At 48.8% G+C, this 24,186-nt stretch overlaps 1 protein-coding gene and 1 long non-coding RNA gene across 4 annotated transcripts in view; one reads left to right on the forward strand and one right to left on the reverse strand.

Annotated features, from left to right (window-relative positions):
• STRBP (spermatid perinuclear RNA binding protein) overlaps positions 1-19,310 on the forward strand; it is a 174,218-nt gene extending 154,908 nt beyond the window's left edge. Inside the window, exons 17-19 of one of the 3 annotated variants that reach the window (XM_012721303.1) lie at positions 813-857; positions 6,838-6,971; positions 17,490-17,574. In XM_012721303.1, the coding sequence (XP_012576757.1) occupies positions 813-857; positions 6,838-6,842 (50 nt within the window). In that variant the 3' untranslated portion in view covers positions 6,843-6,971; positions 17,490-17,574. Of the gene's footprint in view, positions 1-812; positions 858-3,501; positions 4,118-6,837; positions 6,972-17,489; positions 18,232-19,243 lie in introns of those variants that run through there. The other 2 variants (XM_012721302.1, XM_004677358.2) reach the window with 2 other exon arrangements.
• A 355-nt stretch (positions 19,311-19,665) lies between these two features.
• Positions 19,666-23,845, reverse strand: LOC105853305. Its single transcript, XR_001145140.1, has 3 exons — positions 23,752-23,845; positions 22,497-22,694; positions 19,666-21,142 (listed from the first exon to the last, which is right to left on the reverse strand). It is a non-coding gene; the product is annotated as an uncharacterized LOC105853305 (long non-coding RNA).
• Positions 23,846-24,186: the final 341 nt, after the last annotated feature.

The raw sequence follows: 24,186 nt of genomic DNA on the forward strand, positions 1-24,186 counted from the left end.
TAAAACAACATATAAAATTATATATATATTATATATAAGTTCTCTTACTGAAAAAATAAAGATTGAAATTTTTCTTAACGTAGAATTTGTAATCCCTACAACACTGTCAGGCAACTTGTGAAATCTCCCATTTTACAGATGAGAAAATGACAGGTCAGCAGTTGTTTGTGTAAGGAACTAGAGCCACTGAACTACTTGGTTCAGAAACTTCTGTGTACTTTGTACTTGTTTTTATTGACAACCTTTTTCATGGTGCCAGATACTGATGTCAATTTCATGAACTTGTTGGGAGACCCTGTGCTGCAACCAGGAATTCATATCAGTTGAGCTCACATCCTAACCCGTGGCAGTTAATCCTTCAGCCTACACTGTCACTGCTTTTCTGACAAGTTCTGTTTTCCAACTTTGAGATATTGATAATTTGGTTCAAGTATTTTGTTCAGCAAATTGTATTTGGTGCATGGTTCCTATAGGTTAGACACTGCTAGGTTCAGGTGATGCAGAAAGTTGGATGACACTTGGTTTTATCACTGGTGGGGAACACAGGGAGTTGATCAGTTACAGTGCACAGTGGTAAACACAGTGAGAAGAGGCCAGGGAGATCTGGGGAGGTCAGGAGAGCCTGTTGGTAGTGCTGAAAGCTGCTGCTTTTAGCACGCAGCAGGGACTGATAGTCAGGCCATTGTGGTAATGGTTGTGGTTCATCCAGCATTTGGAAGAAATCCTCATGGCCTAACGTGCTTGTGAACAGGTCGGTGTGCATTGATTACCCTCTGCTCTGGACTAACCTGCTTTCTTCTTCTCTGCATCAGGCTATGGAACACCATATGGTTACAGCACAGCAGCCCCTGCCTATGGTATGTACATTATCTCCTGACTTCTCCTGTTAGCCACTTTGTTACAGCAGTCCAAAGCATAGTTTGTGTCTAGGGTTTCTTTAAATGAATTGGAGGATCTCAGACCTATTCATTCTAGTGACCCAACTTAAATTTCCTTCGAAAATGCCACAACCTTGTGGTTCTTGGTTTGGTTGGAGTTGCTCTTCTCTCTGCTTTGCCTGATTGAAGGACTGCTTGTTCTAATTGCCTGTTTCTGACTATACTGAAATTAAATATTTTAATTAGTTCTTCTTACAGCCAACTTATACTCCATTCAAAGGCTACTGAAGGGCCATCCCCAGTTTCTAGTGTGGCCATCTGCCAGTTATATACCTGCATTTCAGTTTCTGGTTTGAAATTTGTGTGAATTGTGGGTTATTTGAGTTGGGGATAGGAAATACTTACTTCAAATTTGTAGTCATCTTTTTTCCATAAATTTTGTTTTAGAGGTGGAGCAAATGGGTCTTAGAAAGGAAGTGATAGAGTATCTTCAGGAGTTTTACTTCAGTACCCATTGCAGAATGTCTGTAGTACATGTTAGAAAATCACAGGAGTATCTCCCTCCAAAAATAAATGCAAAAGCAAAAATGAATCTCAGTGGCCCTTTGGATAACTTTTGAATGAGGTTTATGTGGCAATGGAGGCAGTAGGTTTGGAGTCAGTGATATGCTCTTAGACATTCTTCCTAACTCGGGCTGCATGCTTATAGAATCAACCATCTGCAGGATGTTTGTCATTGAGAGAAGAGAGCAAGTGTGTGTGTGTGTGTGTGTGTGTGTGTGTGTGTGCGAGTGAGTGCGTGTAGAAGGTGTGCATGCTTGTTTGAATGTGAGTGTGCACCTGTGAGTATGTGTATCAGTGCAGCCCTGAGCTGGGCGAAAACCTGGAATGCATTGCTGTTGGTGACACTAGTCCTCGACATGAGCCTCAAGATCTTTCATTATTATACTTTTTTCTCTTCATGCATCAGCTTTTCCATTTTTGTTTGGATGAAAGTTATGGGTTCTTAAAATGCTGCAAAGTTGAAGATTCATTTGATTTCATAACTGTAGAAATAAAATAGTTTGATCATTTTCCCCACTAAGATAGACAATTTATATCCTGGAAGGTGTGTGAAGAAGCTTCAAGGGTCAGTCTTTTGGGCTGAGTTTTCTTTAAGGGAAAGTGGAGTCTGGAGTGTCATCTTTTACCTGAATGCGTCCCCTGGAACCCCCAGGTTTTGTCACCACTTGCCCATATTCTCAGATACGTGGCGATTAGGAACTGGGGAACTGGGGCTCATTCAAGAATATGGACTTTCACCCAGAATTTCTTCTAAGTTCAAGCTCTCTAACTTTTTTCGATTTGGTCTTTTGCTTGTGCACTCCACCAACTTCTGGGTATCCCAACCAGTGCATCCTTCCTATGAATTAGGTCCTGTCAGTTTATCCAAAAAACATTTTGACTTACTAGACCCATTGTAATAGGTTTTGTGTGACCGTCAAAGCATCTGCCTTCGGTGGCAAGTGCTTAAGTCTGTCTTTCTTTAAACATAGTAAGTCACATTCTTTAGTACGATTTGCAAAAGCTTACTTTTAAATACATACATATATTTATATGTGTGTGTGTGTATGTATATATATACATATATACATATATATATATATATATATAAATATACCCTACATATAGGCTTTAAGCTACATTCATGTTTTTCCTCAATCTTTTTAATTTTTCTTTCTTGTTCCTCCCTTTCCTCTAACATACTTTCACCTATGGCCTTTGAGGCCCCACTTCAGAAGGCTCCTCTCTTCCATGTGCCATATAACTGACTTCCAAAGCTGGTGAAAATTGATGCCCCCATTTTTCACATAAAAGATTTGGTTTTTAAATGTTACTGTGATGCCAACCTACTAAAACGATGCTTTATTTTGGCTGTAAGGTAAATATGTCTTTTGGCCTTTGTAAAGCTGTTGCATGTGGGGTAATTTCCCTCTGATCATCTGGTGCTCTTGAATACCTGCTGTTGCTGCTTTGTGATTTCTCCATAGGTTAAATATTAGACTAGAAATAGGATTTCAAATCATGTTTGAGTATGCAGAAGTTTGTGAGGCCACAAGAACTTATTAATTACAAAATTAAGAAAGTAGTTAATCTTTCCAGATTTGCCATGCCAATATTGGCAATAGCCACAATGACAGTTAAGCTCCTGGTCATCCTGGAGCTGAGGCCTGCACAGAAAGCTGTATCTTGACTCTTGACAATCCCTGTTTCTCCTACAGTATCTGATGTACCACATTGAAAACCTACATGGATTTCTAGAGTCACTTTAGAAAACAAATCAGTAGCATTGCTTTTGATCTTTAGAATTCATGGCAGCTCACTCAGATGAAATTGTTTTTGAATAGCATCCTTCCTATGATACAATCATCTTAATTTTGAGTGGAAAATAATTATCAAAATATTAAGAGCAAGATTAAAATAAGAGATTCCTGAGAGACTTGTGGGCCTCTTCCAAAATGATTCATGTTGACTGACTAATCTGGAAAGGGTTAATGATAATTACTGTAAGATATTTTTTACCTGAAATTTTTATTGGATTATTAAACTTATTTGGAGTCCTCTCCGTTTCTTTTCTCTGTAGGTTTACCCAAGAGAATGGTTCTGTTGCCCGTTATGAAATTCCCAACATATCCTGTTCCCCACTACTCATTCTTTTAGCAAATGACAGAAGCTAATTCCTATTGAACAACAATACAGTACAATACAGAATGTTAGAGAAAAAGCCTTTTTATTCTGCTTTCTTTGAACACATACTTGATCAAAATTATTTGTAAAGAACATCTTTCCTACTTTTTGATTTTAACAAATGCAAATTTAGTTCTCTAAAACTTGAAAACAAAAAATAAGAAATTAGTTCTGTGAAACGGTACCTCATTTCCGGAAAATAACTTATACCAGCCCTTCTGTTCTAGGGAAATAAGTCTAGCAGTTCAAAGTTTAAGAGGAGTATCAGATTATGTAAAATTAAATTTGTGAAGGATGTATAGAGTCTCAAACACTGATCACAAATAAATGGCTTTGTTGTAACACAGAGTACTGCCTGGTTCCTGATGCAGTCACTGATCCTTAGCTGATTGATATGTGTTTGCCCCAGGGCACTTTAATTTGGGCTGTAGTTATTTTCATTAATAGAAACTTTTCATTTAAACTTTGTAAATATTAAAGTGTGTAATTAAAGCCAATAAAATATGGGTTTGGATATTGTTTTAGCTTATTATTTTTTATATGTTTTGTTATCAAATTACAAGGGATTGAAAGCTAATAATACCGTGGCCCTAGAAGCCCATTCATTCATAAGCAAACTGCTAAAACAAAGCAAAGGCGTTTGTTAGTTCGAGCCAGTCTACTCTGTAAGCCCTCTGTGCTCCTGTTGTGCAAGGCACGTCCATGATAAAGGTATATTCTGTTATCCCAGCACTGCTTATTAAAATGATGGCACTACCCAGAGATGGGGAAGGAGGAATGTGATTAGTTTCCGAATTTCCAAGTTTTAAAAAAAATAATAAATTAATCGATCAATCACCCTCTCTTGTTCTTGTGGCCTTCTTCACTCTGTAAGATACTGTGTTCACTCCCTGACTTTTTTCATGCAAATAGAAGATTAGCTATTTTTCTGGGATTCATTGAAGGGTCATGTTTCCTCTTCAATTACATCAGAATCTAAAGCAGCAACAGGGTCCCCATAAAAACTTGCTCTTCAATTGTCCCAGTTCTTGTTGAGTGCTGCTGTGAAAAGTGACAGGTTTCAGCCATGGGTCAGCATTTATTTTTAAGATACCTGATTAAGCTGGTGAAAATGATCAGTGAGTAACATTGTGCTGTTCTGTAAAGGGTGCAGACCTAAGTCTTCCACTTGCATTCTCACCTTGTTTGGAAAGCCTATGATGTTACTAGAAGGTAATGGTTTCATTTAAGGTATCCACCCCCATGAAGGCAATCGAGTGTCCCATGCTGATGTTTACAAGTTGCTGTGTCTTAAAATTGGCTGTTTTTAATATGAATTCGTTCTCCTCGTCCCCCTTAAATTTTGTTTTCGGATCAGAACAGTGCCTGTCTGTGAGAACGGGCCTCACAAAATATGCAAATCTTTGTACCAGCTTTCTTTGGGACCACTAAAAGAGAAAAAAATTGGCAGTTGAAAAACAAATGCTAAAAAAAATCTAAAATGCTAGTGTCACACCTCCAATGTATACCTATTACACAATAGACATTACAAAATAGTGTGTTACTTTCTCGTTCATTGACCTTTTTGTCTTTAATAGTGGTGGGTGATACTTTAATAAAACCTCATCACTTGCTAGAAATAGCTGTGAACTTACCATTCTCATCCTGCGCATTAGTGGCTAGACATAATCGAGAGGCCCACCTCTGCTGGGAGTGTTCATGTTTCATTGATTTGTTTTGCTGACCTATGGATGAAACGGAGCCATCACTGAGAAGAAAAAGCATGGCTGGTAGTGTTCAGGTTTTATTAATTAAATATTTACACTAGTGCTCTCTGTTTTTGGAATACTATTAATTGGCAGCTGCAGCTGTATTGTTACTTGAAATTGATCATCAAATTTGCATTCCAAGTTGGAATCTCTCTAGAGATTTCTCTTTAGAAAATTCTTTCGAAGTAGCTGACTCAGCTTTATAATGTAACCCCTCAACAATGGCAAAAAGGGAGCTGTGCTGTTTTCCACCATGATGGCAGTCATTTCAAATGGTTTCTACCAAGTCTTTTTTTTTTTAATTTTGTTGTTTGTTGGAAGTTACTAACCATGTTGTAAACCTGCCCAATTGCTGCAAACTTTTACATTTCTCTGCTTTACTTAAAATAATTGAGCTGTCAGTCCTTTGTTAGAAGTGGTAACCATGCAAGTTCAACTGTTTAAATTTTGTAATGAAATAAGTGTCCCTCCCCCCTTTGCCCTTCCCACCTCTCCATTTTGTAATGAAAATTCCACTTACAGCTGAAAGAGCAGAGAAATATAAATGAAGCTCTTGGCTTCACCAAATTCTGTGAAATTAACACCAAGCTTTGCTTCTCTGCTCTTTTCTCCACTGTAGGTGGTTTTTTCATTGACAGCCCCTATTGCCAGCCTCTGAGCGTCGCACCATTTATTATTCACTTGGGCCCTCAAGATTTCTTCTCTGACTTCTAGAACCATCAGGTTGTCTGGCTTGAAATGGCAATTCCTATGTCTTGGTCTTAAGAGCAATGTGACCCCCTGAGGCTTTCCAGCTTTCAGATATACCACTCTGACACATTCTTTTGGAAAGCAATGACTGAGCATTTTAACGAAGAGCAATACTTTATTCAAAGCCACGGTGTCTGTTTTAAAACTTTTCCTTTGGAAACCTAGCAATATCTGTAGTCACCCCTCCTAGTGTAGTCTCTTGTCAGGGAGTTTACAGACCAATGTAGAACTTAGAATTTGTGTGTGAGCTGTGCTACCTTCAGACAGTTTTTAAACTTTTTTAGCACATAAATTGATAGTTGCATTCCTGACTGTGTCAGCTAGTGCTATTATTTATTTCTCAGAGATAGGGGTCCTCCTTGAAGCCATATTCTTTGCATGGGGGCTGGTGCCCAGCCAGGGATGTGGCCTGCGACCTGTTTCTTCAGGATGCAGGAGCACCCCTCTCTTTTGCGAGGTAACTGGTCCAGTAGATTCCCAACATACCTCATGCTGACTAGATGCAGTGCATGGCGCGGGGTGCTGAGGAGTCCTGGAAGCATTTGCAGTCTCGCTCAGGTTGTTAACCTGGGAAACAAACCACTGATAAATTTCGCTGGTGTTAGCCTTTTCTTTTTTAAAAATTTGGGTGAATGTTTGAAAATCATGAGTCAGTCACCGTTATTAATTGAAGAGCTGGGAATACCTCGTTAATGTATTTTTAAAACTGGTGTTGGACCCTCTGTGTATTTCAGGTTAATACTTTTAAGCAGTTTTCAGCACGTTTATCTCACTTTATTCTCGTTCTCCTCGGACCTTCGTAGCCATATCACTTGTATAAAATAGGCTGAGATATAGTGACTGTAAGCTGTGGTCTCAGTATACAAAGGTAAGCTCTTTTATTTTCTGATTAAAGAGAAAAGTAATTAAAATTCAATGAACACAACATGCATATATGACAATCATATATGATGTATTTGATCTCCTAGGTCTTAATGTCATCACATTTCCTTTACGATTTTTATGATCTAAATGTAAAATAGTTATTTTTCAGCATTTGTTTTAATACCCTTGTAATTAGTTTTTATTCAAGAAGGACATTTCACTTTTGCAAAGTTGTGTGTGTTTGTGTGTGTGTATGTGTGTGTGTGTGTGTGTGTGTAGAAACTTAAGATGTAACAAAAATGTGAAGTACACACCCGTACCTGTCTAACTAAAAGAATTCAGTGGTGGGAAGGTTCACAAAGATTATTTAATGTCAGGGCACCCTCTTATGGCCAAAGTGCTGGAATTTCGTAAGCAGCAGGATTGTCAGGAGTGCTAGTAGGGTCCACTTTCCAGCAGCTGTTACACAGGGTGTAACAAGTCGAGCTGTTACAAATTGAGGAGCAAAGTGCCAATTTCTCGAGGAGAGAAATTTCTCTGAGAAATGAAAATCTCTGATCTGTGTTGTATGCCCCAGTACAACAACAGCAAGAAGCCATAAATTAAAAAAAAAAAAAAAAAGCAATAGAAAATGAAGAAAACCAAAATATTAAGGTAACTATTGAAAAATTATATAGTTGACTGACTTAAGATAACTATTTGTAGAATCAACCTTGGCAAGACCCAGAATGGTGTATACCCAGTCTGCAGAGACCACACATAAGGCAATTCATCTCTCTTCTAGGTTAAGTAGCTAGTTGATTCCCACCTCTCCCACCCCGCACCTTTTCCATCATAGTGAGGTTCATTTAAAAGATGTAAAGATTAAGCCAAAATTTTTAATAAGGTTTGCTTCATTTAGAGTGTCCCATAAATGAATTTCATATGTGTTAGATGTTCTATGCTAAAGCTGTATTTGATGTATATAGATTAAAATGAATTTTACGTTTTATATTTGTCTCTAAGTAGCAGTTTTCTTTTTAATACTAACTTGAAGGTTGCTGGAACAACACTCTTCCCCCTACCCACCCACCCCAGTACAGAATCTGTATGTACGTTGAATGTGGCTTTGGCATCTGTAAAAGTCTGTACAAGGTCTATCTAACTGGTGCCAAGTACGTTCCACATCTGATGTAACAACCGAGTGCCCTTACGTGTCAGGCTCGTCTCTGGGTGCTAGTGCATCACAGGCTGGCCCCAGTGAAAGCACTGTTAAACTTTCGTGTCTCCTTGCTGGTGGAATTGGGCCTACTATAAATATCCCAGGTTGGAAGAGAAATTATGCACCAGCAGTGTCAAAGATAATTTAGTTAATAGCTTATTTATGAATTATTTAATAGTATGGACTGTGACATCACTGAAATGATGGCATTTGAAAATTCACTTATTTTAAATATTTCTTGACAGTTTTTGAACACTTGAAAACAACTCTGATTTATGTTCCTGGAGCTCTATTCAAACATGCTAACTTATTGAAAGCAGTGACAAATTCCCCATCCTTTTGTAAAGTGATTTTATAGCATAGCAGAGAACAAAATGGTTAGACACACACTTTATTGGGTGGGGGGGATCTGAGTGAAAACGAGGGAAATTTTACCCTTAAAATCAATCATAACTTCCCTGTTTCTTCTACTTCATTAATAATCAGAGTGAAGAAAAATCTTCTGTGATGAGGGGAATGGACTAAGATCCCCACCCCCAGGCCACCACCTTCCCAGCTCCCACAAGCAGTTAGACTTCTAGCACTCCAAAAGCCTCATGGCCAGGAGCACTAAGAGCAATGAAAGCTCAAAACAACCTGCTGTGTGACAGTCTTCTTGTAGCCTCCACACTTCAGTGTTGTCTTGGTGGTGAGATGACAACAGGGGTCTTTCTGAAGTTGTCTAGAACAAGATAGATTCTGTTGTGTTCAGGCTCGTGCTCCGTAACCATCAGACACCGTGCAGCCCAGTGTTACTAGGCCTGGAAGGGGGATGGGTGATGAGTAACAACTGTGAGCCCAAAACTGTCTGCTGCAGAGGAGAGTCCAGTGTTGATGTTTCTTTCTCATGGTGATTTACAGAGCACAGAACTGGACTTCTTAGATAAGAGTGAGTCCCTTTCTTAGTAGCATCTTCTAGAAATTCAGGTGGAATTAGTAGAATAGATACCCTTCCCCATGTTATTCCATTGATGCTTGAAGCTGTGATGTTTAGAGAGTTTTAAAAATAGCCCCACAACGCAAATTAGGTTTTATAAGCTTTAGAGCACAGCTTGAAATAGGGAATGGAAACCATGAGGAATCTGGGCCAAAGTGTTTCTTTTCCTCTCACAAATTCCCATGGGTCTTATAAACTAGCTGAGTTGATACGTATACTTTGAATGGTACCTGGCACATAGTAAGTCCTCGACAAATGGCTGTTCTGGCCATGGTTGGCTAAGGTGACAGAAAGTATGTGTGGGTGGCAAGGCTGAGCTGACAGGTAACTGAAAAGCAGGTGCATGGGCTGCTTGGGGAGAGAGCAGTGTGGGATGATGTGCTGGCTTCTTAGTGCTGACAGAGGGGAGGAGCTCCCAGGCACAGGGGGAGGACTCCTGGCTCCAGGAATTTAGGCGGGAAACACATGGTGAGTGCCGGCATGGGGAGGTCACTGAGATCATGTTGAATGAAAGTGCTCACATTCCTGTGTGATGGTTCAATCAATGGCGAAGTCACTACCAGGGGCTCATAATACTCATAAATACTTAAGACTATCAGTTTGCTGATTCCAAGTTTCCTTCTAGTGTATTACTAAGGAGAAAAATGTCTTTGATTGTCACTATCCCAGCATTCAGATGTCACCGTGTTTGGCAGGTAAAGAGCAAGTTTTAAAGCACAGAAAGAAAGAGGAGCCGTAGTGGTGTGGGGGAGTCTCTCAGCCAGTCTCTTCCAGTTTGTTTTGACACTTTGGGAAAAAAATACCCATACACATCACCATGAGGCCTCCCTTCACTCTGTTACTCTTAGAGCAGACATACCTGTCTGTCCATCCATCCATATACCTGGCTATCTCTGTATCTGATCACTTCTCTATATCGAGGCACAGTTGAAAAGCTGCTTTTCAGCTAAAGGAAACGTGAGTAGGTGGTGAAATTGCCATTTTTGGAGTGAGTAAGGGATACCTCTCACATCCCTTCCTGGCTTGCCTGTGTCTGCAACGACCTCAGGAGCATCTGAGACAAGGTGGGCAAACATCCTATTTCTTGCTAGGAGGTGAATTGAGTGTCCGATTCAGATTGAGTCCTGTGGTGCTCCAGGGTTGTAAACACTGTATAGACATGACTGGGTGTTACCCTAAGAAGCAGATGATATAGATTTGCATTACAGCCAAGAGACTTTTCTTAAATATGAGAGATATTTGTGTAATAGTATCTGGCAGAAGTTAGCCCTTCCTTAGCTATGGCTGCATGGTAGAATTGTTGCCTCACTGAGCCAGGTTTGAGGGAGTATTTCCCCCCGCCCCCCACCAAATTTTTGTCTTGCCCAAGTCAGCTGTTAACCTTCTTGGTCTTTAAGGAGCGTCTTACTGTCTTGTGGAAGAACTTTGTCATGAACCTGCCAGCAAACCCTGTTGCCATCGTTGGCGAGTACTGTGGAGGCTGCCACCATGTGCCTTGGGAGCGCCAGGTGTCTGTCGGCACCTCAAGGAGACGTGGGCCCAGGATCACCGTCCTGTTGCTTATAGCAGGCAGGAGGGCTGGGAAGGCGTTTCTTCGTGTGGCTAGATCTCCACTGTAGGGTCAGCTTTTCCTGTCTTGATCCTTCCGTATAAGTTGGATGGTGGTCTCCATGGTCAGCTTTCAGTTCAGGTCATTTTGGGTTGTGGGCAGAGACTGAAGAAGCCGGAGTGGAGGAAAGGAAAGTGGGATGAAGGATGCTGAAATGGCCATCTTGTGTGTGCTACTCATGCAGGCATTCTTTTTCAAGTCTCAGCCTTCTGGGAGGTGGTTTTCCCATTTTGCTGATGTAAAGGAGCCCGAGGCTTAGAGTTAAGTTAGAACCAAGAACGAAGGCCACAGCCCTCCATGTGCTGCGCCGTGACCGGGAGCACGCGAGAGGCCCGGGACAGGCTGGGCTGGTGCAGTGGTGGGAAGGGCTTGGCGCAGGCGAGGCCTTGCCTCCATGGGGCTGTCCACCCCCCAGATCTCTGTGTGGCAGCTGGGCTCTCCGACTTGAGGTTACTTCCGTCCCTAAAATGGGGCCTTTTATTTTTTTTTTTTAGAAGTGTTGGGAAAGATTGTTTCACAAACTAAAATGATAGACTAATAAACAGGGAAATTTTGTATTTGAAGCTTGTTTTTCTGTTTGTGTATCAGTGAGAAACTGAGTTACATCTTTTCATATAGCTAATGGTTTGAGCCCGTCTGGCCTGAGTGATGACGGGGAGGTCTTACGAGGTCTGGGCCAGCGCCCAGCGAAGATCGGGAGCATTGCTGCGGGCAGTGGCCTGTTCAGTTGCCAGGATGTCCACTAGGCTGGGTTTCGGGGAAGGCTGCCTGTTGGTGGTGGCCCTGCCTGGTAAGCCTGCTTGCCAGCTGCTCCTCTGCACAGACGCGCCCCAGCTCTCACTAGTGCCAGCCCGGTCCCTGCTCAGGGGTAGCTGAGGTGGGGATGGGTGCAGCTCTTACTCCGGTACAGGTGTTCTTCACCCCAGGTCGCCATCTTCTTGGCAGCTGACCCTTTTTCTGAACAACCTGCCACAACCCTGGAGGGAGGAGAGCAGCCGTGGGAGTGCGAGAAGGACCGCTCGTGTGAGAACTCTGCTGGCAAAGCCCTTCGGCAGGGTTCTGGCACTGCCTGCTCTTCCCACGCAGGCCAGAAGAGCAGCAGCGCAGGGGACTGTGCCCCTATGGATAAGAACCCGAAGCCGGGGACCTCTCTGGGTCAGCTATTTGTGGTAACACTTTCTGGCTCCTGATTATGGTTTTGTAACCACTCTTAAGAGAAGACATTTCGTTACTAGAGAAAAGCACAGCTTTTAGGGATGAGGTATGAATTCCACTACAGTTGAGAGATCTAAAAACTGTCCCCTTTCCTAGGAGAGGCGGTGGCGGCTTAGACAGCGGTGACCCCGTGAGTGCAGGACCCCAGCTGTTCCCCAGCCTGGTGCTGGCCCCGTCCTGCCAGTGCGGTGGCAGCTCCTTCCTCTCCGTTACACTCCACGCACCTTTCTTCCAGACTTGTGCAGTGTGTTCTTGTTCTCACTGTCCCCTGAGTCCTCCTCTTTCCACTTATCCCCAGGGAAAAAAGAATCCAGACTTTCCAGGTTCATTTTTCTTCTGACTCCTTTGAGAGAAATGTGTGTTCCTGGGAAGAGGGCCGTCAGGCTGGGCAACTTTGTTCTGACCTGCTGTGCCGCTGGGTCTGTTTCCACATCCAGCCTCTTCATACTGCAGCAAAGGGTAGATCCTGTCCATGCCGCTGGAGAGGGCCTTCGTGGGCGGACAAGGAGTGGTGTGCTGTGTGGTAGTTTGATTTCTATGCTTCGCGTCATCCATGTTTTGGTTAGTGGCTGTGAGATGTTTCTGACCAAACCTTTGGCACGAGCCTGACCCAAGGGGTTCATGGTGAGCGCTCTCAGAGCGCACTGACCCTACGGTCTCATAGCCGCCGCCTTAGACAGTTGCCAAAGTGGTTCAGCTTTCTAATATCCCTCAAGCTCGTAGTGGCCACAACTAAGAGGAATGTGGTGGTATCGTCTGAGAGGTGAGAAACCTGGAAGTTGGCACTGAAGGACTAAAGAAAGCTGAAAGCACTTTAGAATGAGATGGCAGGACTAGGAGAGTTGACGCTGGTAGAGGGGGAGTTGTGGGGTGAACACGGGTCTTTCCAAGTCAGCTATTTTAAGGGTTATAGTTACTTAGTGTCCCCACCCTCAGCCACTCCTAAGCAGGCTCGACTCTACTGTCTAGGGTAGAAGTTTACTGAAGGCCCTTGGGCCCTCCACGCTAACTTGGCTGCCCACGGTGGGAAGTGGGCTGCCTTGGGAGAGTTTGTGCAGTGAAAGGGGAGCGCCGTAGTGCTGGAGCGTTTCACAAGCGCCGACTCTAGGTAGCGCACAGGGACTGGGGGACGGCAGTTTAGACAGCATGCCGATATAGTTGTGGTGTGGCCAGAGATCTCCCTTGTTAGGTGTATGGTTTCCTGGAGCAACACTCATTGCCACCTACGACTGTCTTGAGGGAGGAGCAGCAGTTGGAGCAAACATGACGCTCCCACTGAGACAGCTGAGATGAAAGTGAACCCAGTGACGAAGACGGAGAGCACGGGAAGGGGAAGGCAGCGGCTCGGGCTTGAGCAGGATCAGAACCTTCTTCGAGGTCTTCCACCTCCTTAAGAGGGACAGTGCTTGCTGATCCAGGGCTGGGGCTTGTTGGCCACTTCCCAGACACCCACTCAACCCAGGAGAGGTGCCAGGCAGTGAGGAGCCTGACACACAGGAAGAGACTGGCTTAGGGCCCAGCAACATGCTGAGAGTGGAGGGCTGGTAGAAGTCTGCCGGCAGAGCTCAGATTTCGGGGCCACTTGGAATCCCTGTCGGGACCCCAGAGGGTTAAGGGCGATGGGATATGGTGTTCGGGCCCCATCCTGAAAGGCCCTGGTGCTGTGTCCTTCCATGATATCAACCTTTAAAATAGGAGGGAGTCCTGGGGGTTCATTTGTACGACGACACAGGGAAGGGCGGGGCAGCGCAAGGCACAGGCCATTTATTGGCCTGGTGAGGAATGAAGGAGGCAGCTTGCAGCGAAGAGGCAGAGTCAGCACTGGGTCTCCTCAAAGTCCACACGCCTCTCCTGAGGTAAGCCGCGGGGTGCCTGTAGGCCTCGTGGCCCAGGCAGGGCCAGCACCTGCAACCCAGAAGGCAGAAGAGAGGAGGAAAATACAAATGCCAGGAAGGAGGTGACAGTTGTGGGGGTGAAGTCTTGGGAGTGCAGGAAGGCCACGTCTTTGAGGTTAGGAAACGGGGTTTTGGCAAACCAGCGCTCTCTGTGGGGCTGTGAAGCCCCTTCTTGTGCTCTCTGGAAGGATGTCCTGGCGGGGAGAGGGATTTGCCGGCTGGCTAGTCAGCATCTTTCTTACCCTGATTTGCAACTCTACTGGGCTCACTTGTCAAAGGGAGTGACAGGTACTGAGCATTTTTGTTCATGGAGAGGCCTTCTGCTTTTTGAAAGTGTCCTGATTTTCTTTCTACTTGGGCGAGGGCAGGAGCTCATGGGATCCAATCTGTAGAGCATGGTGTTGAGCCTCTGGAAGGTCAGGCCTTCTTTAGAGTCCTTTAAGGAGGGGAGGGGAAGCAAACTGGCACAGAGGGTTTGCTGTGGGCCTCCGTGTTTTCAGTCCTGCCGCCTCTGTTGATGCTGGACAGGTTGGCAGGGTCCCGGAGGAGTCTACGGGTTCCCGCACCTGCCTCTGTAGCTCTGTGGGGTGGTTGGTCCCTCCCTGAGGTCAGCGCTGACAAGTGACATGCAGACTGCCTGCCGGTCCACTTGTCTGTGTCAGCACAGGCGTTTGTGGGACTCTGCCTGACCACGGTGTTGCCAACCTGTGTGTGTGAAGGGCCATCTTGTAAATCTCTCAGGTTTGTGACCTTTGCCCTGTCACAGCAACTCAGCTCTGTCGCTATAGCCGAAGAAAGGCCATAGTCAGGATGTCAACATTTTACTTAGGAAAACAAGTAGTCAACCCCTGCCTTCAAGTGTAATTACTCATCCTCTTGGCTTGTGACTGGAAACTTCCAGCTGCTGCCTGGACCCATTCATTTCCTACAACTTTCTGAGCATCTTGTCTGTGAGCCCTGTGGATGAGAAAGTTGCTGGCTCTGCCCATAGGAGCTCAGGTTTAAGAGAAAAGTGGGCACTGGCAGGCAAGCGCCAGTGGCTCAGGGAGGGCGAATCGGGGCCCTTGGAAGAGGCAGCACTGGAGAGGGGACATGGGCCCTGGGCTGGGCGGGGCGCGTGGGAAGTTGTGCTCTTAGGGACAAGGGCGTGATCCCAGGGCGTGTTGGGAGTGACAGTCTGGTCCTGAGAGACCGGGGCTGCTGACCACTGGCAGCTTTCAGTTTAGTCTGGACTTTTTAGCTCAGAATTGGATGGTTTTTCTGGCACTGGCTTTAGTGCGCCAGTGAGTACCAAAACCTTGGCATGACTGAGCCTGACAGGATCCTTCATCTTTAGATGTTTTCTGTCTTGCTCTCCTAAAGACCACTATAAACAGCAAGACAAATGCAGCATCCTCTCAGATCTTAGTGTCAGCCTGGGCTTTGGTATGCAAGAGGAAGATGCTCCGGACCTGCTCCAGGCCAGGCCTGACGTGAGGCAGACAGGATACCTACCGAAAGGTGCTCAGTGTAGTTGAGGGAAAAAACCCACAACTGTGAACTCCTCAGGGCTTTGTACTCGCTGCAGTACCGTCCCTGCCTAGGAGGGAGCTCCCGGTTGCTGATCACCAGCGAGGAGTCGGAGGGGCCCCCACCATGCCTGTTAGGTGCGCACAGCAGGTGGTGACACAGGTACTGTGCAAAGAAGTCCTTGTCCTGCAGAAGCTCTTTCCACGGGCTGGATTGGACAAGGGGAAGTGCTGTCAGGGGACTGGCTGGCTTCATGCGGCTCCCAAAGTGGCTCTGGTGGGGCCCTGCTTGCACCAGGTCCCATGGGCCTGTGGACAGGCTGGCCTTTGGGGACCAAGTCTGCAAGTGACGGTGCTGCCCAGAACAGCTGGGCAGGTGGCAGCAGCCTTGGGCAGGAGCTCGCCGAGCCCTTTCCTGGGGCTGTGGGTGCTTGCGCTGGACAGTGAGGTTGGGCTTGTCGCCTCAGAGGTGGTGGTCTCCTTGTGTTTCTAGAGGTGTTTCCGTTCTCATGGTTGGGGCCTGGGCTGCCTGTGCTGCCAGATGTGGCTCCTCGTCAGGAAACTTGGGCCTTACCCTGGCTTTTGTGTCAGAAGCGCAGGCATTGTGGCGCATGAGCCTGCCAGGCCCCCACTCTCTGGCAGCCATGCTGACATCACCCTTGTGTCTGTTTAGGGACACAGGTGATCCGGAAGTTCTTTGATGTTACCCTAAGCAGTGCTGCTGCAGTGGGTCTTACTGTCACGGGGGTGAGTCCAGGTCAGGGACAGGGGCCGTAGGGAACTGAGAACGACTCTTACGAAGCCTCCCTCCCCCGGAGTCTAGACAGTGTCCTGATGTGTCAGTTCCCTTTCCACACGGCTATGCCTCCACCCCTCTGGGCTGAGTGCCGCCCCTCCTCACAACACCCCTGGGGCTGAAGGGGTCTGGGCTGCTTTGTGGGCACTCCCACGCTGCTCCTCCCCGCCTGCCAGCGCCTCTTGCCAGCTCCCTCAGGCCATAGTGCTCCCGCCTCTGTGGAGATGGCAGCCAGCACGAGGCCTGCCGTGGAGTTTAGCCAGGCAAACCCAGGTTCCAAAAATACCTCTCCTCTCCAACAGCTGTCTGCTGCACCCCTTTCTGGGCTCACACCCTCCCCCTGCTTGGCAGAAGGGACACTGAGTGGTGCTTGTTCCTCAGCACGGTAAGGCCGCTCAGTGACCACGATTGCCCCCTCCCCTGGAAGAGAGACTCAGATGGCTGGTGCCCTCCTGCCTGCCTCTCCTGGAGCTGGCTCTGGCTGTCTTGTGAGCGGTCTCCAGCCTAGAGGTGGACTTCCTTTCTCAGGGGTGGGGGAATCTCCCATCTGGTACTCTGAGTCCCGGCACCTTCCGCGGCAAACTTCACGGTCTTTAGCCTTTGGCAGCACTTCTGCTGTTTTCCCCAAAGGAGCTTTTCACTCCGTCCTTTCGCCCAGCACCTCTCACCAGGGCCCTGAGCTGAGCCTTTGGTCTCTGCATGGCTGGTGGGGGCCCAGCCACAGCTGCCCTAGAGGTAGCCCTGATTAGGGCGAGCATTTCCGGTAGCCTGATGGCCCTGGTCCCCAGGGTGCTCGTTGCAGGAGCTGGCATGCATCCTGGTCCATCTGCCCAGTAGCTCCTGCCGCGGTCTGGTAGGCCCTGCTGCTGTTCACAGTCAGGCAGCCTCCTCCTCGAGCCTGGAAGGAGGCAGGAGCTAGCCTGTCCAAGACCAGCAGTTCTGGGCTCGTCCCAAAGGGAGCTTCGCTCAGCCTCAGTCCTTCCTCAGCCCCCAGGAGGCAGGGAGGAGGCTGAGCGTAGTTGTGAGCGGAACACCTTTCCCTGCAGCGAGGTGTGCACACAACACTGGGCTCCTGGCTGCTCACTCCGGTTTGGTGATGGCCAAGTTTTTAGCAATCTAGTTAAGATCTCTCTCTGTACCTATTTACTATGTTTTCTCTGAATACACAAGTGTAAATAGTATAATTTGCAGTGCAAAATCCTTGGCAATAACTCTATGTTGTGCATTATGTTAAAAACACACTGGAAAGCGTGGCCACCGTGGACTGTCATTCCCCTCTGGGGCAGTGATTACATGTGGGACTCTGAACTTTAAACCTGCAGCGTGGTCGAAGCAGCAGCGTGCATGTGTGGACTGGCACCAGCACCTCGCCAAGACATGCCTGGCCTTCCCCACAGGGACTCTGCCACCCCGACGCCCACAGTGGCTCCTCCGTGCTGGACGCTGCTGGAGACTGACCTTCCTGTCTGGCTGCTGCAGTTTGTCTGTAATGCCCTGACATGTTACATTTTCCGCATTTGGATGAATAAAAATAAAAGCTTCTGTCTCTAAACAGCAAAGGGCTAGGCTGTTGTTTGCAGGAATTGCTCTGGTGCAGTGAAGGCTGCCCCGGGGAGACCTTCGCAGCTCAGTGCATGTTGTGGGGGTCTGAAGTCTCCTGGTGATGGCCAGCGGTGCCAGGGCCTGTGTCCTGTTCTTAAAACTCTACTCGGCTGATGGTGTGGGGAGTTCACTCATCCTGGAACTCCAGCTGGCACATAGCACGGTGGTAAGTTGTTTGTGAATTTGAGCTTTAGAATTGACTAGTTTTTCACACACCTCACTCACCCCTCACAGTGATTCCCCAGGGTTGACCTGGCCCAGTTTGTCCACACCGAGGGCTGAGGATAAAGGGAGAGTGGAGCTTCAAAATGGCGGCAGCAGCTTGAATCCAGAACTGACACTCTTCATCTGGCTGTCCCCCATCAACTGCCCCAGGAACCAAGGACCAGCCTCAGGCCCTGGAGGACAAAGGTGTGGGCAGTGGTTTTAGGGGGAACCAGGCCAGACCCCCCTGCCCTTCAGGTAAGTGGGGAGCTTCATGGACAAAACATAGTATTTCGTTTCTTTGGGACTCAGTTTCTTCTGGCATAGCATCGATGGGTTTATCGCCATGTGAGAGATGAATGAGGCACTCAGCCCACTGCTGTTTCCTGCCCAAGTTTGCCCTCTGGAAGGGGAGCCAGGCTTGTCCATGACTGGCACAAGGAACAGCTCATGGAGCTGAACTGGGACCAGAGGGAGCGAGCAACACTGTCTCTTGCTGTTGACCCTAGAAGAGACAGTGATACACTGATAGGGAATGCTGACCCCTCAGATGGTGGCTCATGGGAAGGCTTCTCCTGTGCCCCACAATTCTGGGAACCGTCACTTAACTCGCAGGGGTCTGACGACTATAGAGGGGAGAGGACCCACGAGAGGCGTAGGCCCCACACAGCGAAGAACTCCAGTGACTTTGTGCCGGGAGGGAGAGTGGGTTAGCACCCTGGGGCCAGGGGCAGGTACCGTAATGGAGTCAGCATCCCCTGGTGTTCCCCATGTCGGGATCAGGCTTGTGAGCATAAGCTGAGAGGGCAGCAGCTCTTCTGGCCCCACTTCTCTCTGCTCAGAGCTGGGAGTGGGATCCCAGCCACCCCCAGAAGAAGATGGCAGCATTTCTGGGTGCTTGCCACCTCCTTTTCCCTGAGAGCTTTTTTTTTTTTTCAAGGTTCTGGGTATCAGCTTGGGTTGTGTGGGGCCGGTCACAGCAGCACCCGGACGTGTGTCCCTGCTGCATGGCAGGGCTCCTTAACCCCCCTCCCCCAACACACACACGTGTGTGCTTAGCTCTACTGCTTCCCGCCGGCACCCAATCAAGAGCCTTTTCTGAACCGGGCTTGTGGGAGCTTCCTCATGGTGACACTGTGCTATACTGGCACCTACGGGGTGCAGCATGCTGGATGCACCGGCCACAATGTGGACAGTGAAGCTGCTTCCCGCGTGGCTCCCTCGTCTCACCAGGGTTTGACTTTCCCCACTCCTCCTATCTGTCTTCCAGGACCAAGTTCTTAAGTACTTTGGTTTAAGACTCTCCCCTGGTTCCCTTCCTTCGTCTCCGGAGCCTAGATATCCCCAGCAGCCAGGTCCGTGTGCGGCTCCCCCGAGCACCTCAACACTTCTGCCAGGGATGACACCTGCCCAGGAGCGTCGTGGCCTGTACAGGGAGGGGGGGCAGTTGTGTGTGAAAGCAGGGTGGCACAGGCCTGGGAGCCGCCATGAAGAAATTGGTACATCTACCTGGGCAGGGCACTGCCTCTCGGCGTTGTCCCGACTCATTTGCTTCCTGGAAGATTACGTAAGCCTTGAACCGCACACGGTTACCTTAGCAACTGAGTCTCCAAGGGGGGGGCGACGCTGCCACACCCACCTGCCAGGGGGCGGGGAACACGTCACGATAAAGCCAGTGATGTTTGTACCAAAATATTTAATGAATATGCTGTTAAAATAAAACCAACAAAAGAAATAGTAATACAATTTTACTGGTTTATATTTCATGAAGTCGACACACGGAAACTACCCTAGCACAAGGGCCACACACCGAGCTGGGAGGGGCTTACAGGTGTCTTGGTAACTGAACAAGAAAGACAAAGTGGAGGGCGGGTGGGGTCGCCACTCGTGTGTCCCCCTCGTCGACGACCTCAGCGAGCGTTAGTACAGTCACGGGGGAGAGGCGAAACCACCCACGTGTCTATTTACAACCCGGCCTCGGACCAGCTATCCCCACGCGCGGCCGAGGTGATGCGATCATCCATCTGCAAGAGCGCCTGTCGCTACATAGCATAAATTAAAGGTTTAAAGGTGCCGAAACCCCATTCCAGAGTGTTGAAGTGAGAACATGCCCGCCTGAGTGGGCGGCTCACAGCACAGCCTCACCTTCACACCACCGGACGCGGCCCCATGTGCAGAGCCACTGGGAACCGTGAGGGGAGGGTGTTCACGTAACAGCAAAGCACACACGGCCGGCAGAAACCAAGTGCCACATGAGCACAAACCCACTTATGCAGGTCAGTCCTCGTTGGGGGTTTCAACACTGCCGAGTGCACTGGGGTATTTATATACACGTATGTACACACACAACACGGGACGGAAAGTAGGGTCTGTCCACGTTATGATCGACCCAGTCTTACGGTCAGTCGAGTCACCCTGTCAGTCAATTTGGCAGCTACCACTAAAAAAACAGGAACAGTAAGAGTTGCATAGAATTGACCAGGAACGCGAGAAATGCCAAACCAAAGCCTGATGCCTCGGACACAGAATCAGACTGGGTGGCCTCAACGGCAACCATGGGACCCTCCATCTCCAACAAAGTGCTTCTGCATATCTACCTTGGGGCCCTCTGCCGGCACGGAGACAGTAAGAATTATTAGAATTCCTGCACCCCTTCCCCCTCCCCCTATATATATTATATATATATAATATGTATATTTAAAAAAAAGATTAAAGGTTTAGAAAAAAACCAACAGCCTGAAAGATCCCCAAATTCGGACAATGCCCACTCAGCCTGTGGGCTGGGAGCCGTGGTGACCTCCCCTGGGAAGCAGCCTGGGAGGTCACGCGAGCAGTGGTGTTCTGAGCGTGTCCGGAGCCGCGGCGGGAGCAGGCTGTCGTGTCAGTAGTCGGGGGCCGCCGCCTCCGCCCAGCGACCTACCGGCACGCCTCTCGGTCTGACGCGCCGCGTTCTGTCCCGGACACGTCTCTCAGAATCACACATCTGGCCAAAGAAGGCAACCAAAGGTGTCGTGTTTTCTGATGATGCCTAGAGGCAGCAGCGCGCTCAGCAGGTTTCCTTCCCTTGCACCCCAGTGGCCGTCTTTATGGAGCTCAGTGTTCGGTTAAACCACGTCTTCTTGGCCGCCTGCACCTCGTTTAGGGCGAGGCCTAGGTGGTGCTCCAAGTCCTGCAAGGGGAACAACATGCATGAAGATGCCGGGCCAACACAAGGACTCGGTCTGGAGAGACGGCGGAAACTTCCCAGGCTCCACTAGCATAGAAAGATCTGGAATGTCTTAAATTGGATCTTTTTTTAGTTAAGACCTCATTTCTTGCCCAGTTTATTAAAAAACAGCCTCCCCTCAGGCCCGCCCCTGCTGGCGCGGCGAGTCAGGACGCGGCACTGCAGGCTGGCCACGGCCACTCAGTGTGAGTCCGATCCCCGCCCCGCAGGTGACAGCACAGCAGACCTCTCCTGACCCACCTGCTGCTCCCCGCTCTGTCTCTGGGGAATCCTCTCACTGTCCCTGCACCTCTGGCCTGTACCCCAGCTCTGTATTGTAAAGAGAGGAATTTTTCTAAAAAGCCTCCCGTCAGCCTACAGCTGCACACCAGGCAGACAGAGCTAATGCCCCAGCTGAGGCATCATTCATCCATTTCCAGCAAGAATCTCCAGGTGAGACTTCCCGGCACAGCACTGGACGCTTCGGCTGGGGCCCACCTCTGCCCCGACCTCGCCGGCAGCTCTCCCGCTGTGCTGCAGCGTGTGCCACGCTGCTTGTTCTCTGACCACGGCCTGTCCTGCTGCCTTGGGGGCCCCTTCCCAGATGTGCTGGACGCCACACAGCCACACCCTAGCTCGGCAGCCCAGCATCTGGTGCTGGGCACGAGGACACGGACCTAGGCTCTGTTGCGTCGCCCTACATTTGGTTCTTCCCCAGGACTAGGGCCTCCCCAGGGCTTGCTCAGTTGCGCTGTGGAGAGAATTATCAATGTGGTGGTATGAAAGACAACCAAGAAAGTTTCAATTTCATCTGGAATGAAGGCTCAGAGAGGCGGTTCAGTGGCAAAGCCGGGACATGGGCCAGCAGGCAGAGGGCACCCTGGCCAGCGCGCCTTCTCCGAGGGGCACTGGACCGCCGGGCGGGCCTTCGCGCCACAGGCACACGCAGCCCGAGGGGCAGAGGTGACCGCACCCCGCTGGTCAGGGGTGGGTTGTGCAGCTGTGAGCACAAAGCCTCTTTTTCCTATTCCACTAGAAAGATCTCAAGGTCGACAGGGAAGTCTCCGGGACAAGTGCAACCCTCAGAACAGGCCAAATACTGATCCAACTGCCAGTGGCAGATGACAAGCAATGGGCTCCTTCCCGTGAAGCTCACGGCCAAAGTTTAAAAAGGAAGAAAACCCACATCTGAAGGCCGTTTCTGGGGTTTCCAGTCTTCCATGCCCACGCTTGGGTCTGAGCCCCAGGGTGCGGAGCACAGAGGCGGTGCCAGGGGAAGGGTTGCGGGAGGGGTGTGTGGGGCAGGCGGCCTGGTTACCTGGATCTTACACTCAGCCTCCACCAACTGAAGCTTGGTTTGGGCCAGTTCCAGCTCCATCTCTCTCAGCTGGTTCTTGAGTGTCTCCTTCTCCTCATCGGTGTCCTCACCTGACACTTCCTCAGCTGAGCTGATGCCCTTGATCCGCCCTTCTTTGTTGAAAAATTCCCTGCAACGCTCACAGTCGTCCACTTTTTGCTGCAATTGAATGGCAGATGTGAAGAGGCAAAGAGGAGAAATGGCCCTTTAGGAAAGTGTGAGCCGCCTCAAAGTCTTTGGAAGCATTCTCCTAGCGTGCGGGAGCTGGGGCAGTGTCTATGGGGTGGTCCCCACTGGGGCTGCATCTTCAAAGGAAGATGCCGCTGACTTACGCTCCTCCAGAAAAAATTCTGCCAGTTAAGCCGTCAACTTATTTAACATGTCCTGTTTTCAAAGATGCAAACGTAAAATGAAAAAATGCACAAGTGATATTATTAAAGTAAGAAGAAAACAGACTGAAAGCTGTCTGTAAATTGTTAATGAAGGTGCTCATGTCAGTGGCGGATAACATAAGGGGGTTTTTTCTTTTCCAATGAACGTTGGAAAAAAAGGCTTCGGTTAAAAGACCAAAACTGCTGGTGGAGCCACTAGCTACATCCTCTTCTGCTCAGGGTAAGTGTGTTGTGTGGACGTGGCCGTGCGCTCAGACTCGCCTCTTTCAGTGACTCACTCACCTTTGTAAGATCACACCAGGATTCTGTTAACTCCCTTTTTAAAAACATCAAGTTACTGAAGCCCCCAAATTGGCAACATAATGTTAAAAGATGTACCCATTATTTGGCCAGAGGAATTCAACTGGGGTGGACAGGGATGAATGTCCCTGTGGTTCAGAAGGACTGGGGAGCTGGGCTCCCCCTTCTCAACCCGAGCAGAGCCTGCAGGCTGCCCCGGGCCCAGCAGGGGCTGCTGCTTCCCCGCCTGCCACACCGGCGCCAGGGCACCCCAGGTGTTCACCGCCGGGTCGCCAGAGGAGGGTGCCTGCCACTCTGAGGGCAAATGGGCTTGTACCTGAGGGCTGGAGCTGGAGCCTCAGGTCTGCTTTGTCGGCTCCTCCAGTGTGGGCTGGGGATGCCTGAACGGCCCCGACACTGGCCTTACCAGGCATGCTGGCCTCTCAGGAAATCAAAACAGGTGCCCCCCACCCCCCGTCCCCGGCCCACTGCACTGAGTACAGCCAGACACACGGTGTCAGACCGCTGGAAGCTGGACAACTTACCCGAATTTTCTCAATTTCCACTTTATTAGCCGTCTGCTGCTTCTCTAATCTTTCACTCAACTGAGAACAAATCTAAAGAAACCAATGACATAAAGTGACAGTCACTTCTGCCAGGCCACCACCTGCATGACTTGGGTGGGACCCAGGACGAATTCCACAGGAGACATGTGGTGCTGGGCAGGGGCGTGGACCTGGCAACTGCCCCGCCACCCCCTCAAGCGCTATGTGTCTGAACACCTGCCAGACCCACCCACCAGCAAGAGACCCCGTGCAGAAGAGCAAGACCTGGTGGTCAGTCATGTCCTGAAACCCAACCGCCAGGTCTCGAGAGAGCCCAGGTGCGGAACCTGAAATGCCCCAGGAGGGCGAGGGTCCGACCCAACCGCTCTCTGCTCCTCGGCCCTCGCGACCTCACACTCCCCTCTGGCCACCAGC

This window comes from Condylura cristata, unplaced genomic scaffold (assembly GCF_000260355.1).
Source record: "Condylura cristata isolate star-nosed mole 26May11 unplaced genomic scaffold, ConCri1.0 scaffold00006, whole genome shotgun sequence".
NCBI classification, from domain to species: Eukaryota; Metazoa; Chordata; class Mammalia; order Eulipotyphla; family Talpidae; genus Condylura; species Condylura cristata.